We start from the raw sequence: 19,713 nt of genomic DNA, 5'->3' as shown, positions 1-19,713 counted from the left end.
TTTCCCACGCTATGACAGCAAACCTCGTGGTTTTGATGACAAATCGTCTCTCAGACGAGAGATATTGGTTTGTTAGATATTACACGGATCTCCTCTACATTCGGAGGCTTTGGATCCCCTGCACTATACACTATTTTTGAATGTAGCCATATTTACTCTTTGTTCTCTGTTCTGTTTTTTTTTAAATAGGAAAAGGAATAAAAAAGGAGAGAAAAATGGCAAGGGCTTACGTCATTTTTCCATGAAGGTTTGTGAAAAGGTACAGAAAAAGGGCACAACGTCTTACAATGAGGTGGCTGATGAACTGGTAGCAGAATTTAGTTCAGCTGATAACCACATATCGCCTAATGAATCGGTAAGTCGACAGTTGAGCCTGAGATTTTTCCTTATTTTGCCACAACAGAACATGTATCCTGAATGGCCATTCTTCCTGCAACTTCTAGAAGTTATATAGTCAAGTATAATGTTTAGTTAGAATGTCTCTAATGTCAAGATGTGTTTGGATGGAAGCAGTGTTCCTAATTATTAACCCCTTCCCGCCCCAGGATGTACCGGTACGTCCTTGGAGCCTGGTACTTCCCGCAACAGGACGTAACGGTACGTCCTGGGGATAGCGCGAGATCACATATGATCCTGCACTATCCCGCAGCGGGGGGGCATCGGAGATGCGCCCCCTGCTGTTAACCCCACACAGGTAGCGCACTCCCTTTGTGTCTCCGGCCGGCACTCGTGATGTCATCGCGAGAGCCTGGCCTGTCACCATGGCAACAGGACGCCAGACACTGGCGTCCTGTATTGCCTATGCCTATGATCGCTGTATAAGCGATACAGCATGGCAGAGCAGTAACCCTGCCATGCCTTATGACAGCAATCATAGGCATAGTGCTGCAAGTCCCTCAGAGGGACTCAAATAGTGTAAAAGAAAAGAAAAATGTAAAAAAAAAAAAGTTAAAAAAACCCTTTTTTTATGCTTTTTCTAATAGCATAAAAAAAGGTTAAAAAAAAATTAAAACCCCACATATTGGGTATTGACGTGTCCGTAACGACGTGAACACAAAGTTGAACACTCTTTTTTTTTATTTTGTACTGCAAAAAGCGGAACAAAAAACGCTAAAAAACAGAGGCAAAATGCTAATTTCTCGTCCATATCATTGGGGGCCACAGCCTAGACCATGGGATATAGCCACTGCCCTAGGAGGCGACACTAAGCAAAAAAGTGTTAGCTCCTCCCCGCTGGCTATATCCCCCCTGCAGGCACTCAGCTAATTAGTCTTTAGCTTAGTGTCTGCTAGGAGGCAGACGTGGAAAGAGCTATTCGCGGGAATCCGGGGAGTCGGGGCTTTTCCCTGGCTTTACTGGCCTCCCGGGGGAGACGCAGGCAGGGGGTGTCTCCACCACTACTGCGGCGTCTCGCCCAGAGAAGAAAAAGGGGCCCGACCATGCAATGCGCATCTGAGTCGGTTACCCGCCAGCCATAGGGCTCCCCCTCCCTGGAGTAGCGCACTGTCTGACGGTGACGCGTAGGGGGCAGCACTGCTGGAGCAGTCGACGCATGGACAGGCTGTGGCTCCCAGGACAACACCCCGTTTTGGGACTAGCGGCAAGGGCAGCATTCCACCTGGGACCCCACATGGAGAGCAACCATGAAACAGCCACTCGGGACTCCCTACTGGCAGCGGCGGCAGCAGCAGACTCAGCTTACCTGGCTACTCCAGGACGGCAGAGGCAGCAGCGGCGGCAGTTCTCCCTTGGCAGGGATAGAAGCAGGGCAGGTCAGGACGCCGGGGCGCCTGGCAAACCGTGGCAAGCTTAAAAAGGGCAGCCAGAAAGAGGAATGGCCGCTCTCTGCAGCACATCGTGTTGGCTTGCCTGCACGCCTGAGCCCGGCACTGTGCAGCTCTCCGAGCCCACAGCAGCCCTTCTGAGCAGCAGCCCTTCTGAGCAGCAGCCCTTCTGAGCAGCAGCCCTTCTGAGCAGCAGCCCTTCTGAGCAGCAGCCCTTCTGAGCAGCAGCCCGTCTGAGCAGCAGCCCGTCTGAGCAGCAGCCCGTCTGAGCAGCAGCCCGTCTGAGCAGCAGCCCGTCTGAGCAGCAGCCCGTCTGAGCAGCAGCCCGTCTGAGCAGCAGCCCGTCTGAGCAGCAGCCCGTCTGAGCAGCAGCCCGTCTGAGCAGCAGCCCGTCTGAGCAGCAGCCCGTCTGAGCAGCAGCCCGTCTGAGCAGCAGCCCGTCTGAGCAGCAGCCCGTCTGAGCAGCAGCCCGTCTGAGCAGCAGCCGTCCAGCCATCCAGCCCTGCAGTGTCCCTCTGCTGCGGAGAAGCATCCGGACAGCAGCAGCACCTCCTGTCCCGGGCACCAGCAGCAGTGACAACGCCGCAGCAAGTCCCTGCCACAACGCCTGCCGGGTCACCAACGCTAGAGATCGGGTGTGTGTACCCGCGTCGACTCCCGACAACATTCAGACGTCAGGACCAGAGGCTCCAGCTGGACCGGGGGAACCGCACAAACAGCTGCTAGACCGGGTAAGCCTTGCCCAAGGCGGCACTTTGCGGTGTTCTCCCCTCGCCCCCCCCCCCCCCCCCTGCAGGCATTTCTGTAAACGGTACCCACCAGTTGCAAATTGTGTTGTGTTACCATGTCTGACCCCAGATCAGAGGGTTCCAGCCCGGCCAAGGGGAGGGTGAAGCACTACGCTTGCTCTACATGCAGCGTTAAATTTGCGTACGGTCAAACCGACCCCCGCTGCGCGGGATGTACCACGGCACGCGCTCTCCCAGGGACTCCGGTGCCCCCCGCCGCCCCTGTGGAGCCAGGGCCCGAGCCCCAATGGGCAAGGTCCCTGGCCGCTGCTGTTTCCGGCCTGGCCTCATCCTCTGCGGCAATTTTACGCCGGTTAGAGCTCAGCTCCGACGCGTCCTCCTCGGAATACGCACGAGGGAAGACACGCAAGAGAAGGAGGTCCCGCAGTAGCGAGGACTCCCCCCGGAGATCACGACGCACCAGGAGGTCAGATAGGTCCCCCAGGTCCAGGCGGTCCGGGGACTCTCGCGGCTCTCGCGGCTCCAGGGAATCTGTGCATACGTACCATAGATCAAGGCACTCGTCGCGATCCCGGTATTCTACAAGACAGGCCCGGGCTCACCATGAGTCCCCACGAGCGTCTTGCTCTCGGGCATCCCATGACACGGCCCAAACGGCAGGTGAGGGCAGCTGGTCGGAAGATTACGACCGCTCTGGTGCCTCGTCAGTGTCTGAACTAGACGAAGAACAAGTGTCACGCCTAGCCAGCCTAATGGATAGCCTGGTAATATCAGTAAGGGAAACCCTCCAGGTTACGGAGGAAACAGTAGAGACGGCCCCGTCCACGGTGTCGTTTAGACGACAGAGGAAATCATGACAGGTCTTTCCGGACCACCCGGATTTCTCGGAAGCCCTTAACAAGGAGTGGCAGAACCCGGATAAAAAATTCAGGCAACCCGGGAAAACTTGGGAGATTACTTACCCGTTCCCAGGGGGCTTGAAAAGGGGTTGGGCGGTACCTCCAGTAGTCGACCCACCCGTGTCACGACTAGCTAGGAGCACAGCATTGCCAACAGCCGAAGTAGCGACGCTAGCTAACCCGCAAGACAGGAAGCTGGACACCTTGGCAAAAACAGTGTTTCAAGCCACAGGCACAGCCTTGCAACCGATATTTGCGGCTGCATGGGTCAGTAAGGCGTCCACAGCCTGGGCCAAACAATTACGAAAAGACATCATAGCAGGCGCTCCACCAAGTGAGTTGCTCGAGCTGACAGATAATATCATACAGGCAAATAAGTTTGTATGCACAGCTCAGCTTGACGCAGCCAAGTTTGTGGCCCGGGCGTCCGCCGCATCGGTAGCGACAAGGAGAGCACTCTGGCTGAAGAGCTGGTCAGCGGATACAGCGTCCAAGATAGCGCTAACGAAATTGCCGTTTGAAGGAGACAGGCTATTCGGCCCCAAACTGGATGACATGATAAAGGACGCCACAGGCGGCAAAAGCACGTCACTACCGCAAATGGCGGCAAGAAAGGAGAAGGCCCCATTAAAAAAGAAGCCGTTTTTTAGGCCCTTTCGGCGCTTTCCATCCCGCCCAGGGGCGGGGCAGTGGTCCCACTCTGCAAGAACCCCTGCAGAGTCAAAGAGGGGCCCCTCATTTAAAACAAAACAGACGTGGCGATCCCGACCCGGAACATCGAAAATGGCGGGACCAAAAAGCGTGGCATGAGACACTGCCCCCACCCAGTGTCACCTGGGTGGGGGGCAGACTCTCCCAATTTTGGGAGACATGGGGGAGGCGCGTGAACGACAAGTGGGTACAGGAGATTGTGACATCCGGGTACTCAATCGAATTCACGACCCTCCCACGGAATTTTTTCTGCAAGTCCAGAGTGCCGTCCACTCCGGAAGGGGTAGCCAACCTACAACAAGCAGTACAGAACCTACTGGCACAAGGGGTTGTGAAACCGGTGCCAGGAGCCCAGGAGAGGCAGGGGTTCTACTCGAACCTTTTTCTAGTACCCAAAAAGGACGGCAGAGTGAGACCGGTCCTGGACTTAAGGAGGTTGAATCGATTCGTCAGGACAAAACCTTTCCGGATGGAGTCGGTCAAGTCCGTGATAACATCCATGCAGCCGGGGGAATTTCTGTCCTCGATAGATATCAAGGACACCTACCATCATATCCCAATTCGGGAAACACATCAGAAATTCCTCCGCTTCGAAACACAGGGAAGGCACTTTCAGTTTACGGCGCTGCCATTCGGCCTGTCGACGTCACCAAGAGTTTTCACGAAGGTACTAGCAGCAGTGATGGCGCTAGTTCATGCGGAAGGTATAGCGGCTATTCCATACCTAGACGACATACTAATAAAAGCACCATCGTGGGAAGACAACGTCAGGAGCCTGAACGTCACGATAAAAACCCTACAAGAATTCGGCTGGATAGTGAACCACGAAAAGTCATGCCTAATACCAACGCAACGTTTGCAATTTCTGGGCATGATATTCGACTCCAGCCTCCACCGGATCCTGCTACCTAAAGCAAAAGCACACAAGCTCCGGCAGGGCGTCCGGTCCCTAAGGCAGGGGAAACCACTGACCATCAGATACTGCATGGCTATCCTGGGCCAGATGGTGGCAGCATTCGAGGCAATCCCCTTCGCTCAGTTCCGATCAAGGATGTTACAACACCTGATACTGTCACGCTGGAATGGGTCCCGGCTGACCCTGGAACGGCAGATCCAGATAACCCCTCAGGTCCGAGGGTCACTGAAATGGTGGCTGAGACCTGGCAGGCTTCAGGCAGGGCGACCGTTGGGCCCCAGGCAATGGACAGTAGTGACGACGGACGCCAGCCTTTCGGGTTGGGGCGGAACACTGAGGGACCAATCGGTTCAAGGAGTGTGGTCACAAAGAGAGGCAAGGCTTCACATAAACATTCTAGAACTGCGAGCCATCTACCAGACGCTCCGACACTTCGGGCCCAGTCTCGAGAGAAAAAGCGTACGCATCCAGACAGACAACACCACAGCGGTGGCCTATATCAACCGGCAAGGTGGGACACGGAGCTCGTCGGTAATGAGCGAGGTGGCAGCCATACTGACATGGGCAGAGAGGCATCTAAGCTCAATATCCGCGGTGTACATCCCCGGAGTAGAAAACTGGATGGCGGATTACCTAAGCCGGGAAAGGATAGACCCCGGCGAATGGGGCCTGCATCCAGAAATCTTTCAAACGATATGCCTGAAATGGGGCACACCAGATGTGGACCTCATGGCGTCACGGTTAAACTGCAAGATACACCCATTTGTGTCCCGAGCCCGGGACCCACAGGCAGCGGCAACCTATGCCCTGACAATTCCGTGGAGGGAGTACAAACTCCTATACGTATTCCCGCCAATCCCGCTCATACCGAGGATCCTGGGAAAAATCAAGCAGGAAGGGCGACCAGCAATATTGGTAGCACCAAATTGGCCAAGAAGGAGCTGGTATGCGGCCATCATAGAAATGCTGGTCGACACACCGTGGCACCTTCCGGAGCGAAGAGACCTACTATCCCAGGGGCCTTTTGTTCACCCGGATTCCAGGTCGCTACATTTGACGGCCTGGCCGTTGAGACCGAGGTGTTGAGAAGGAAAGGTTATGCGGAGAATGTCATCCAGACAATGATACGAGCCAGAAAAGCAGCCTCGTCAGCAATCTACTATAGAGTCTGGAAGCGCTTCTTCAACTGGTGCGAGGAGAGGCGTTTACAACCAATGCAATTTTCGGTGTCCAGAATTCTTGCATTCCTACAATCAGGCCTTGAAGTAGGATTAAGGGTAGGATCGCTGAGGGGCCAGGTGTCAGCACTAACGGTACTGTTCCAAAGACCAATTGCAAACAGGATGGCAGTACGGACTTTCCTGCAAGGAGTTGCCCATACAACACCCCCGTTTAAGCCTCCGGTCCAAACTTGGGAGCTCAATCTCGTGTTAGACACTATTACGGACCAGCCGTTTGAGCCGCTCAAGGAAATCTCTATGCGATTACTAACCTGGAAGGTGGCATTCCTCGTCGCTATCACATCGATCCAGAGGGTCTCAGAACTAGTGGCATTGTCTATACAAACACCATATATGGCCTTCCACCAGGACAAAGTGGTACTAAGACCATCACCCGAGTTTTTACCAAAAGTAGTCTCTCAGTTTCATATTAATGAGGAAATCGTTTTGCCCTCCTTTTGTCCAAATCCAGTACACAAAAAGGAAAAACTACTGCACCACCTGGATGTAGTAAGGGCGCTGAGAACCTATGTGAAGAGAACAAGGGACTTCCGCAAGACCGACTCCCTCTTCATTATTCCGGAGGGGACCCGAAGGGGCCTAGCAGCCTCAAAAATCACCCTATCAAAATGGATAAGGTCCCTGATAACGGAAGCATATCGAGCCTCGGGACGCTCGCCACCATTTCGGGTTACGGCCCACTCCACACGGGCGGTGGGGGCCTCCTGGGCAGTCCGTCACGGAGCCTCAGCCCTCCAGGTGTGTAAGGCAGCCACCTGGACTTCCGTACATACATTTTCAAAGTTTTATAGAGTCCACATAGCCGCATCATCCGACGCCGCTCTTGGACGGAAAATCTTGCAGGCGGCAGTCGTTTGACCGCACGTGCAGTGCCCACCCAATATATGTTTTTTTTCGGGACTGCTTGTGAACGTCCCATGGTCTAGGCTGTGGCCCCCAATGATACGGACGAGAAACAGATATTTTTGGTATAACTTACCGTAAAATCTTTCTCGTCGCGTTCATTGGGGGCCACAGCACCCACCCCTTATTATTTAGGCGGTTGCCGGAACTCTCTGTTCTTCGGTCATTTTTTTGGTGGCAAAGAATTACGCCAGATTTATGTTTGGTATGTATATAACACAATATGTATAAATGTACTCCCACTGGCTTCCTACTGCTTGCAGACAGACTAATTAGCTGAGTGCCTGCAGGGGGGATATAGCCAGCGGGGAGGAACTAACACTTTTTTGCTTAGTGTCGCCTCTTAGGGCAGTGGCTATATCCCATGGTCTAGGCTGTGGCCCCCAATGAACGCGACGAGAAAGAGATTTTACGGTAGGTTATACCAAAATATCTGTTTTTAGCATTTTGCCTCCCAAAAAATGCAATAAAAGTGATCAAAAAGGCCGTACATTCCCCAAAATGGAACCAACAAAAACTACAGCTCGTCTCGCAAAAAATAAGGCCTTATAGAGCTCCATACATAGAAAAATAAAAAAGTTACAGGACTTTGATTGCAACTATGGAGAAAAAATTTTTTCCAAAAAAAAGGGGTTTTATTGCAAAAAAGTGTAAAAACCTAAAAAAATATCTAAGCATTTTTGTATCGTTGTAACCGTACCAACCTGTAGAAAATTTTTTTGTCATTTATGCTGCATGTTTAACGCTGTAAAAAAAAACTATGTCAGAATTGATGCGTTTTCTCTCCCTGTTATCATAAAAAAAATAATAAAAGTTTTACGATATAGCCTATGTACCCAAAAGTGGCACCGATAAAAACTACAGCTCGCCACGCAAAAAACAAGCCCTTATAAGGTCGCGTCGACGGAAAAATAAAGTTATGGCTTTTGAAAAATGGAGATGGAAAAATACCAAAAATCGCTTGGTCCTCAACGCCAAAATAGGCCATGTCATTAAGGGCTTAAAGGGGTTGTCCAGTACTGGACAGCATCCCTTCAATAGCGCTCACTGTAAGAAAAAAACAGACTGAGCAGTACTTGCACCACCTTTGCTGGTGGGATCCAGAACTGCGGCCTCACCGTGGTCCTGGTATCTGTTGTGACAGCTGACATCACCGCTCTTTCTCCTGGCATTGGTTCTAATGCCCTGAGCACCACAATGGCAGGAGAGCCGAATGGTAACTCCTGCAACCTCTGGTGGCAGTGGTCCCAACAGGCATTAGGACCACAGCGGGGCTGTAGTGGTGGAAGAGAGGTAAGAACTGCTCAGTTTTTTTACTACACTCAAGGGATGTTGCCCAGTAAGCAGTGAATCCTTTTAACGATGTCTGAACTCCTGAAAACGTAATGTTTCTCAACACTTGAGTACACTATAGGAACTGTAAGCTAAACAGGCAATCAAGGCAAATACACTTTTAATTGCATTGATGTGTTTTGCTCGCAGAGAATTACTTGACCCAGATTTAGTCATATTAAAGTTTCAACTGTGATGTTTTTTTGGGTTCTCAGCCTTAGGATTGCTTAGGAGCTGGTAATTGTAGGTGCAGCTCCCAATCACAGAGAGCAACTACTGCATGGAGTTTGCATGTTCTCCCTTTTACTTCTGTGGGTTTCTTCCAAGTAGCACATTAATACCGGTAGGTTAATATGTAGAGCTGAGCGAGCACCAAAATGCTCGGGTGCTCGTTACTCGAGTCGAACTTTCAGTGATGCTCGAGAGTTCGTTTCGAGTAACGAACCCCATTGAAGTCAATGGGCGACTCGAGCATTTTTGTATATCGCCGATGCTCGCTAAGGTTTTCATTTGTGAAAACCTTGGAAATTCAAGAAAGTGATGGGAACGACACAGAAACGGATAGGGCAGGCGAGGGGCTACATGTTGGGCTGCATCTCCACTTCCCAGGTCCGACTATTAAGCCACAATAGTGGCAAGAGTGAGACACCCCCCCCCCCCCCCCCACTGTCAGCATAAAGATTGTTCTCCTCTGCCACAGCTGTAACAGCTGTGGCAGAGAAGAACGATGTTAGCCCATTGAATTAAATAGAGCCGGCAATACAGCTGGCTCCATTGAAAGCAATGGGCTGCCGGCGATCGCGGGATGACTTGTCGGGAAGGGCTTAAATATATAAGCCCTTCCCTGCAATTCATCCAGAAATGTGTAAAAAAATAAATAAATAAAAAAAAAAAAAAATATATATATATATATATATATATATATATATATATATATATATACTCACCTGGTCCCGGCAGACGGAGTTCAGCGCGGCCGGCGGCAGTCCTCCTGAACTGCTCTGAACAGCTGTGAGTAGTATTTTTAGCAGCCGGGGATTTAAAATCCCCGCCTGCTGAATGAGCTGCCTCTAATTGGTCACAGCCTGACCAATCAGAGGCAGATTCCACTCGAACACCCATTCATGAATTTATGAATGGGTGTGTGACTGCTGCCTCTCATCTGATTGGTCCCGCTGAGCCAATCAGAGGCAGTAGTCACACACCCATTCATGAATTCAATGGTCAGTGCTCGTTTAATCGAGACGAGTACCGCGTGGTGCTCGTCTCGAGTAACGAGTATCTCGAGCACCCTAATACTCGAACGAGCGTCAAGCTCGGACGAGTATGCTCGCTCATCTCTATTAATATGGAATACACAAACTAGCTTAAAGGAATAGTATGTGTTTTTTTTTTGTTTTTTTTTTATTACCACGTTCACTATTGATGACCCATCCTCAGGATAGGTCATCAATAGTTCATCGACGGGGACCTGCGGCTCAGGACCCTGAGCAATTACCTGATCTCTGCCCCTCCACTCATTGCAGCTGAGCAAGAGGTGTAACAGAAGGCATAGCTCCCCTTGATTGGATTTTATTTGAATCTGTTCTTTTGTCTGCCCAACATCTTAACGTGTAGCCAGCTTTTATTCATATATATATATATATATATATATATATATATATATATATATATATATATATATATATATATATTACAACCAACTCTAATCTGGTCCAAACTAACTAAAGGTGTCAAGAAAATGTATTCAAATTCTTCATAAATGTTAGAGGCCTGCTCACAGTTGTCCAACCAGTAATGGCTATTTGCTTTTCATTGATAATGTCCTGTTGTAATTTGGTCACAGAACTTTTGATGTATTTGCTCTCTCATTAACAGCAAGCATATGACCAGAAGAACATAAGACGTCGTGTATATGATGCCTTAAATGTGCTTATGGCTATGAACATTATTTCTAAAGAAAAAAAGGAAATAAAGTGGATTGGTTTACCAACAAACTCTGCTCAGGAATGTCAAAATTTAGAGGTATGTCTTGTCTGTCTAGAATTACTTAAGGATGTCAATTTTTATTTATTTTTTTCTTGGAGGGGGTGGCTGGTACAGTACACTGCAGCACAGAAGTATTGCAGCGTATTATATAATCAATCACATGTTCAAATTTCTTAGTGGGACTACAAAAGAAAGTTTTTAATAAAAAATTTGCAAAGTTTTTCAGTACTTTCTATGGTGCATAGACTGGTATTAAAAGATGCAACTTATCTTGCATAAATACTTTTTCATACGGCTTTGTTGACAGCAAAAACAGGGATGAAGCAGGAAAAATAAGAGAGGTGACGAAACAAAAAGGGCTGGCCTTTTAGCCTTTTCTCGCCTCTTCACTTCCATGATGTAACATGGATGTTAAGTGATGCACAAAATGCCATACATCAGCAGAAGCCGGCTGTAACTTACCGTATTTTTTGCAGTATAAGATGCACTTTTCTCCTCCCTAAAGGGGGGTGTGTGAAAAAATCACTGTCTTATAAAGTCGTCTTATATGTACCGAAAATCATCGAGTGTCATCGCTAACCAAATCATGGTCATGCGAAGAAACTCCCGATCGCGTAAACAAAAGTCCAATCACTTAACAGTTTTCTCTCCTCCCCGCTGCCTCCCATACATGCCGCTGATTGGGGGTGAGCATTGGTGGGAACTGCTTCTACTTCTCCGCCTCCACCAATCTCCTTTTTTCCTTTCTCCTGCTGAAGAAGCGCCACTGTGACACGGGGTTCCGCTGTTTCAGAGCTCTGCTCCTCCATCGCCCGGCACTATCCCTGCACTGTCCCTATTTTCCTGCTCTAAAACAGGGGTGCCTCTTATCATCCGGTGCGTCCTATAAAGCGAAAAATACAGTACCTGACAATGGCTTCCAGGTCTGCCATTGCTTGGAATTATAAAGAATAGTGATAATACACAGCAGTGTAAATATACTACCGTGTACTATCTGAGTGATTATGGGATTCCAAGTTCAAGTCCCATACAGAGACCCTAAAAAGGGTCATAAAAATAACAAACGTAAAATTGTGCATCTGTAACGATCCATGAAAGTAATTGAATACGGTTTTTTATCACGGTAGGCAAAAACACAAAAAAAAAATTTTTTTTTTTCTTTTGTTCCTTTTAACTCCCCAAAAAAGCAATTCGTGACCATAAAGTCATATGTACCCCAAAGTTATAACAATAAAACTTAGTTTGTTAAGCAAAAAGCTCTTGCACAACTGTATCCATGGTAAAATCAAGTTATGGTTCTTTGAAAGCAGCGGTGCAAAAACTTCTTTTTTTTACCCCGAAAAAGGGGGGTTTATTGTGCGAAAGTTTTGTGTGTGTGTGTGTGCATTTTATTTAATAGATTATATAGTGTACATAGAATTACTATGTTTGTCACACTTGAATGATTCTGTTCACAAAAATACTTTTAAAGTTCACCCAATTTAGCACAAAATGCAGTTTTTAAATTTCATTTATTGAAGGAGAAATCCCTATCTGGGCACTTGTGGAAAACAAATTACACAGTAGGGCCCTTTTTTATGCTGGCCAATAAATCGTTAACCCATGTTTCAGACGCTTAGATTCAAGAAGTTGTGTCTTCAAGTTATGCTATAGACGTTTCTGCTCCACCACCAGATTTTTCAGTTACAGAATTGCAAGGTCTCCTTCAAAAGACAAAGCCTTTCTTAGGGCAGTAGACAATATGTCCTTTCTAGGCTTTCTAGTTCGTGTGCCTCATTCTCAGTGTCTTGCAAGTTTCTATTCAAATCTTTTTGTGGTACCCAAGAAGGATTGCTCTTTCAGATGAGTTGTGGATCTGAAGAAGCTTAATTAGCATGTAAAAATCTGACATTTTCTCATGAAGTCACTAAGATTTGTCATTGCGTCCATGGAACCGAAGGAGTTTGTCATCCATCAACATCAATGATGCTTACCTTCATGTACCCATCTGCCAAGCGCTTCAGCGATCTCTCCGCTTCGCCAGCCAGTTGAATTTCCTATCGGTTCAGGGGACTTCCATTTAGTTTGGCAACAGTCTCTTTAAGTTCTCACTAAGGTTCTGGCGTCAGTGATGGCTATTCTCCATGCCAAGGAGATGGTGGCCATTCCCTATCTTGACAATGACATGAGAAAAGCCCTGACCCTGTTGGCCAACCTGAAGAGCTTCCATATCACTCTGAACATGCTGCCTAGGTTGGGGTGGATTATCGACCATCCCAAATCTTTTCTCACATTACAACTGCTGAGTTTTCTGGATCTATACTAGGACAGGAATCAAGCTTATGTAATATCGCTGTTGCCAAAAATACTACTACTCCAGAAACGTATGTTCTTTTCAAACTTTATCCTTTGACTACTCCCCACTGCATGAGGGTGCTGGGGTTGATGGTTGCTTCTTTCAAGGTGATTCCTTTCTGCCAATTTCACACGTGGCCTTTCCAGTGGACCATTGTCTTGAAATTGGACAAGTCTGTGACCTCCCTCGATTGGAAGATCTGACTACCTCTGGGCATTGACCGTTTCGTGTTTTGGTGTCTGGAGTTCCAGCGGATCCATGTGGGCTGTTACTTTCTGACCCTCCAGTGGCTGCTACTCACAATGGATGCCAGCCGTTACGGCTGAGTGGAGCACTCTGAAGATTCGCTCGTCGCAAGCAATTTGGTCCAAAAAGGAGACCAAGCAACTGTTGTGTTGGAACTTTGGCTTATCCCCCTGTCCCTTCATCACTTCACACTTTAGGTAATAGAACTACCAATGCTGGTCCAAACAGACAATTTGACAGCCGTTGTGTACATAAATCTTAAAAACGGGCCTCGCAGCACCAAGGTTATGGAGAAAACAGCGAAGATGTTGACGTGGGCTAAAGATCATCCTTCAGCTCTATTGGCAGTCCACATACCAGAGGAGTAGACAACTGGATAGCAGACTTCCTCAGCAGAGACATTCAACCTGGGAGAATGGGAACTACATCCCGAAGACTTGAGTGGGTTTTGTAGAAGGTGGGGTCATACGGACGTTGACCTCATGGCTACCAGAATCACTCGTAAGCTTGCCAATCTTTGTCGCCAGAATAATTAGAAGATGCAGCAGCACTCCTGTATGCAGGTCACCACAGGTGGGGATGCAGGAGATAGATTGAGCCGTGCACGCTAGGTCTGAGTCCAGACTTTTCAATGGGCTCACCAAAACATGTATCACAAGAAAAAATATTTTAGACCAGCAGCACTTGGCAAAATATTATGTATGAAGAGAAGATCCACCATGGAAAAATGAGATGAAAAAAGCATACCTTTATTACAGATCCCAGACAGACGGACGTCTGTCTGGGATATTTAATAAAGGTATGCTTTTTTTTCATCTCATTTTTCCATGGTGGATCTTCTCTTCATACATAATATTTTGCCAAGTGCTGCTGGTCTAAAATATTTTTCTTGTGATACAATCTTTGTGGCCAGGTCTCAGGACCCCCAAGCTCAAGCAGTAAATGCTTTAGTAGTTCCGTGGACAGAATTCCAATTTTTGTACGTCTTTACCCCATTCCCACTAAGATGGAAGGACTCCCTGCTCATCGACTTTCCGTGATGCTTCCCTCTTTAAGAAGATATTCTCTTACAGGGCCGCTCTTCCACTTGAATTTGCCTTGTGCTTCATTTAACTTTGTGGCCTTTCTGACGGTGAGGTCTTGAGAACCTGAATATTTGCAGAACCTGTGTCTACTAGCCTCATAGTATGCGTTCTGTACTTCTTCAGTGGGTCGCTAATGTCGCTTTTCCATATTGTTCATCTATCTCCCCTTGGGGTTGTAATCTCGTACTGGATGTATTGCAGTTTCATGCATTAGAACCGTTAAGTGAAGTTATAGCTTCTTTGTTGGCCTGGAAGGTGACCACCTTGGTAGCGGACACATGGATCCGACGTGTCTGAGCTCACAGCTATGTCTGCCAAAACACTGGTAATTGCTTGAAAAAGGAGGTAGTTACACCTCTGAAACGGGTTGCATAGCTATCGGAAGGATCTTCCCTGACCTACAATCTTTTGGAATAAAGAATTTTTAAACCAACTACCTGCGTCATGGGTGCCTAATGAAAGGTTATCACAAGCAAACTTGGACTTGAGGAGTTCTGCCTTAGACAAGCAGTCTCCTCACAGAAGTACTCCCAGACTTGTTCCTGTATCACTATATTAATTTCTTTACATTTACCTAGAAGTGCAGTTTTTCTTTACACACTATATCTCCACAACCGCGGTACAAGTTTACTCTAGGTTTTTGGCTGATGCTCTCCCTATCCCCAAAGAAGAGGAATCCAGTAACTTGACTCATCCGAATAAAGCTGAATTAGACTTTTGGTGTGTGTATGTTCTATCTACCTTTTTAATCATTCTTTTCTGTTTTCCTTGTACACTGGAATACATCTTTACAGGAGCGCAGTCTTATCAAAATTTTTTTAAACCTCCATTCGCAGTCTTTTAACAGGACAAAGTGGCCCTGTGCCTTCCTTCCTACCTGTGCTGGTGGTGGTGGCATTCCACATCAGTGTAGACCTTGTTCTGCCTGCACTTTCTGAAGAGCGTGTTTTCTCGGATGAACTGCAGATAGACAAACTGAATCTCGTGTAAGCCTAATACATTTACCTTTCTCAGACTGCATCTTTCGACATCCTGACTTTCTAGTCGTGATTCTTGATGGCCCACGATATGGTCTTGCAGCGTCCAAGGTAGTCACTTCTCGCTGGATCCGATCAACTGTGACAAAAGCATACTGTGCTAAAAGCAAAACTTTTCCATTCTGTGTTCTGGCGCATTCTACTCGGGCAATGGGTGCCTCATCCAGGTACACAGTGGGGCTTCCATTATGCAGGTGTGCAAGGCCACTATATGGACCTCTTTGCGCATCTTTTCAAAGTTTTACCAGGTGCAAAATTTTTTGCATCCTCAGACGTCTCTTGGTCGAAGAGATTTACAAATGGCTGTAAAGTGACTGCATATGTCCTTCTGTAATTTTCCCATCCTTGAGGGACTGCTCTGGAATGTCCCATGGTCTTCAACTGTGTCCCTTGATAATGCAGACAAAACAAAACTTTTATACTTGCTGTAAAATCTTTCTTGCCTCTTTCATTGGGGGACACAGCACCCACTGACACTTATAAACTGTCTAACTATGAATTGAGGCAGGCGGGCCAAAATGATCCCTGTCCCGCTCTGCCTCAAAAAACTAGTGATGCTCGGTCCTATGTAAAAGTTCAAACTAATATCACTTAGATGATCTGTCGGGCATCTGTTGCCCAATGTAGAAGCACCCTAAATTGTTGTTTTATGGCTCGTCATTCAGATTATGCATACATAATAACTTGATGATAATTGGCCCATGTAAACAGGCAGCTGTTCATTTATGAACGACTGACTGCCTGTTTACTGTGAATGCAGGCAGCCGGGAACGATCTCTAGCCTGCTCCACCTCCATCCACTAAGCACAGGAATAATCGCTGGGACAACCTGTTATAGTCTTGTGTTTAAAAAAAACCAAACCCTTGCCCACTAAATTAACCAGTTAATCAAATCCAGTTGACATTTGGGTTCAGTTTTACTTGTCCCACCCAGAAGAATTACTGCCCCTCCTGCTAAATCTAAGCATCACTTAAATAGACCACATACGGCAATGTGAAGCAGGCTAGAAGGGCCGCCCAAAGCGGCACATGAGATCAAATTTTAAAGGGTTAAAAATGCAAAACGGTCATTGTAATCTACCAGTCTGGAGACTATTAGTATTGCTTTTGGACTCTGGCATTCCACAGTGAGAACAATTCTCCCCAAATGGAGAAACATTGCAGCAGTGGAATACCTCTCCAAGAGCGGCTGTCCTATCAAAATTTCTCCAAGAGGACATTGTGACCTCTTGGATGAGTTGTCAAAGAACCTAGACAAGCATCTATAGAACTGCAGACCTGGCTTGCCCCCATTAAGGTCAAATATGCATTATTCTATAATGCAGTGGGAGAGTTGCAAGGTGCAAATCACTGCTGACCAGAAAAACCACAAAGGCTTATCACACAATATCCACAAGATCATACAGATAGTCATACAAAGTGTAAGTGGTGGTCTGGGGCTGCATTGCTTCTGCTGGACCTTGATGACCTAATTAATGGAACAATTAATTCTGCCCTCTATCAGAAATTCCTGAAGGATAATGTCCGCCTATTAGTTTGTGACCTAAAGCTCGAACAGTTGGGTCGTGCAGCAGGACAATGATCCAAATTGCATAAGCAAGTCCACCGCTGAATGGTTCAGAAATAGAGATGAGCGAGCGTACTCGGCAACGCCCCTTTTTCGCCCAAGTACCCTGATTTTCGAGTACTTCTGTACTCGGGCGAAAAGATTCGGGGGCGCCGTGGGTGAGTGGGGGGTTGCAGTGGGGAGTGAGGGGGAGAGAGAGAGGGCTCCCCCCTGTTCCCCGTTGCTACGCCCCGCGCCGCCACGCCTCCCCCCGAGTCTTTTCACCCGAGTACAGAAGTACTTGAAAATCGTGGTGCTCGATCGAGTAATTACTCGAAACGAGTACGTTCGCTCATCTCTATTCAGAAACAAAGTTAAGCTTTTGGAGTTGTCAGATCAGTCCTAACTTGAAACCTGTTGACATGGTGTGACAAGACCTTGAACGGGCAGTTCATTCCTCATCAGAAGTTCTTGGAAATATTTGCAGTTGCTACTGCCAAGAGTAGTGCAGCCAATTAGGTGAACAGTTATTTTCACATGGGTAATGTAAGTTTTTGAATAAATCATTAATTAGTGTCAGTAAAGTGATCATTTTGTTTTGTTCTCTCTACCTTAAAATTGGGTAATCAGAAACCTGTAAACGTGACAAATTTATGAAAAAATACATGAACATAGGTGTGTGTCCAGGCCCCTCTTGAATCTTTTAGTGAGTTTGCCATCAACACATCCTCAGGCAAGAGGGTTCCATAGTCTCGCTGCTTTTACAGTAAAGAACCCCATTCTTCTGCTATAGAAACTTACTTTCTTCTAGACGTAAAGTGTGCCCCCTTATTAGTCGCAGTCCTGGGTATAAGTAGATTATGGGAGAGTGCTTTATTGTCCCCTGATAAATTTATACATAGTTATTACTGTAACAGGAGACTTAAGGTCTGAAAAGGGCCTCACTGAGTGTCTACTTTCCTTCTAAAACATAACCTTTATTAGATCAAAATAAAATAAAACCAGCCCACGGCTATAGGAAGTGAACAAACACGAACACAAAAAACGAGGACACAAGCGTCCAAAAAGTACTACGCTTGTATCTACAGTAACAGCATAAATGATTGGCTCAATAGCCAATATATATCCCAAAAGGATGCATTAGGGAAATTTTATGCCGAGTGAAAATCTCTCACTTAGAATACAAAGCTCTTATCCAACAAGTGAAAAAAATGAGATGGATAAGCTAACTAGTAAATGCTTCAGTTGATTGGTTCTACACGTTTCAGCTGTAGTAGTGCAGCCTCATCAGGAATCCTTGATTAAAAGCTATCAAAAAGGTACTGAGTGAATCTAGAGAAAATTATAAATATTCAAGTGAAAGTCAGGGGACGATGCAATGGTCAGCCCCATTGAAAATAGGCATAAGGTTCAGGAGAGAAATAACCTCCAACCCAAACAAACAAGCCCCTGTTCAAAGCAACAAAATAACAGACGGCATTCCCAGCCTTGATGGTAGACCGGGGATGAAACCCGGTTAATAAAGGTTATGTTTTAGAAGGAAAGTAGACACTCAGTGAAGCCCTTTTTATGCATGGTTACTAGGTCACCCCCTCAGCCGTCTTAGTTTAGAAAAAAGAAAAAAAAAAAAAAATAGCCACAATTTTAATAACCTCTCAGGGTATTGTAGTCCACCCAGTCTATTTATTAACTTAGTTGCCCATCTTTGAACACGCTCAAGCACTGTCATTAAATATCAGTGCCCAAAACCTGTACACATTATTCCATGTGTGATCTGACCAGTGATTTGTAAAGAGGAAGAAAAATGTTCGTCATGTGCCCCATGCCCTCTTTTGACGCACCCCATGATCCTATTTGCCTTGCCAGCAGCTGCCTGACATTAGTTGCTCTAGTTGAATTTACAGTTAACTAAAATCCCCAAGTGATGAAATGAAATCGAGTGCAGGGCAAATGTGTCTTTACAGCACTGTATACTGCACTACTTAGGCATAGTACACTGCACTAGATATTAGTTCAATTGCCGTGCATACAGCAGCAGGGTCTCTTTCCCACTTGCGTGTTGTGTGTATGACATGAAGCGGTCAAATGTTGAACATCTTTTTTTTAGATGATTCTTCAGGCAGTGCTTCCACATTTTTACACAGGCTCTGTGCCAGAATACTTGTAAATTTTGATAACAATCGGCATCCCATGCATGTGAACTGGCGTTTATCCAGCTGACCTTTTAACGCCAGTGAGATAAGAAGTACCGTATATACCGGCGTATAAGGCGACGGGGCGTATAAGACGACCCCCCAACTGTCACCTTATACGCCGGTATTACAGTGGAGAAAAAAAAGAAATCAGTACTCACCTCCCCCGGCGTTCTGTCGCGCTCCGGCAGGATGTCGCTCGCTCCTCGTCCCCGGCGCAGCATTGCTTTCTGAATGCGGGGCTTGAAATCCCCGCCTCCAGAAAGCTAATACACACGCCGTCAGCCAGTTACATCCATTCAATGACATCATTGAATGGCTGTGATTGGCTAAAACACACGTGGCTTCAGCCAATTACACTATTCAATGACATCATTGAATGGGTGTGATTGCTAACACACGTGCGCCTTCAGCCAATCACAGCCATTTAATGATGTCATTGAATAGTGTGATTGGCTGAAGCCACGTGTGTTTTAGCCAATCACAGCCATTCAATGCTGTCATTGAATAGCTGTACCGGCTGACGGCGTGTGTATTAGCTTTCTGGAAGCGGGGATTTCAAGCCCCGCATTCAGAAAGCAATGCTGCGCCGGGGACGAGGAGCGAGCGACATCCTGCCGGAGCACGACAGAACGCCGGGGGAGGTGAGTAATGATTTTTTTTTTTTTTACACTTTTTTTTTTTGTATTACCGGCGCATAAGACGACCCCCGACTTCAGAGCAGATTTTTCGGGGTTCAAAAGTCGTC

General features: G+C 47.0%; 1 protein-coding gene across 3 annotated transcripts in view; it reads left to right on the top strand.

The window, feature by feature from the left end:
• TFDP1 (transcription factor Dp-1) overlaps positions 1-19,713 on the top strand; it is an 88,802-nt gene that overhangs the window by 47,520 nt on the left and 21,569 nt on the right. For all 3 annotated transcript variants that reach the window (XM_066579667.1, XM_066579666.1, XM_066579665.1), the window contains exons 6-7: positions 190-355; positions 10,414-10,560. In XM_066579667.1, the coding sequence (XP_066435764.1) occupies positions 190-355; positions 10,414-10,560 (313 nt within the window). The remainder of the gene's footprint in view (positions 1-189; positions 356-10,413; positions 10,561-19,713) is intronic.

The sequence above is a fragment of the Eleutherodactylus coqui genome, chromosome 1 (genome assembly GCF_035609145.1).
Source record: "Eleutherodactylus coqui strain aEleCoq1 chromosome 1, aEleCoq1.hap1, whole genome shotgun sequence".
Lineage (NCBI taxonomy): Eukaryota > Metazoa > Chordata > Amphibia > Anura > Eleutherodactylidae > Eleutherodactylus > Eleutherodactylus coqui.
The sequence above is the reverse complement of the archived record's forward strand: the minus strand, read 5'-3'. Positions and strand labels throughout refer to the sequence as shown.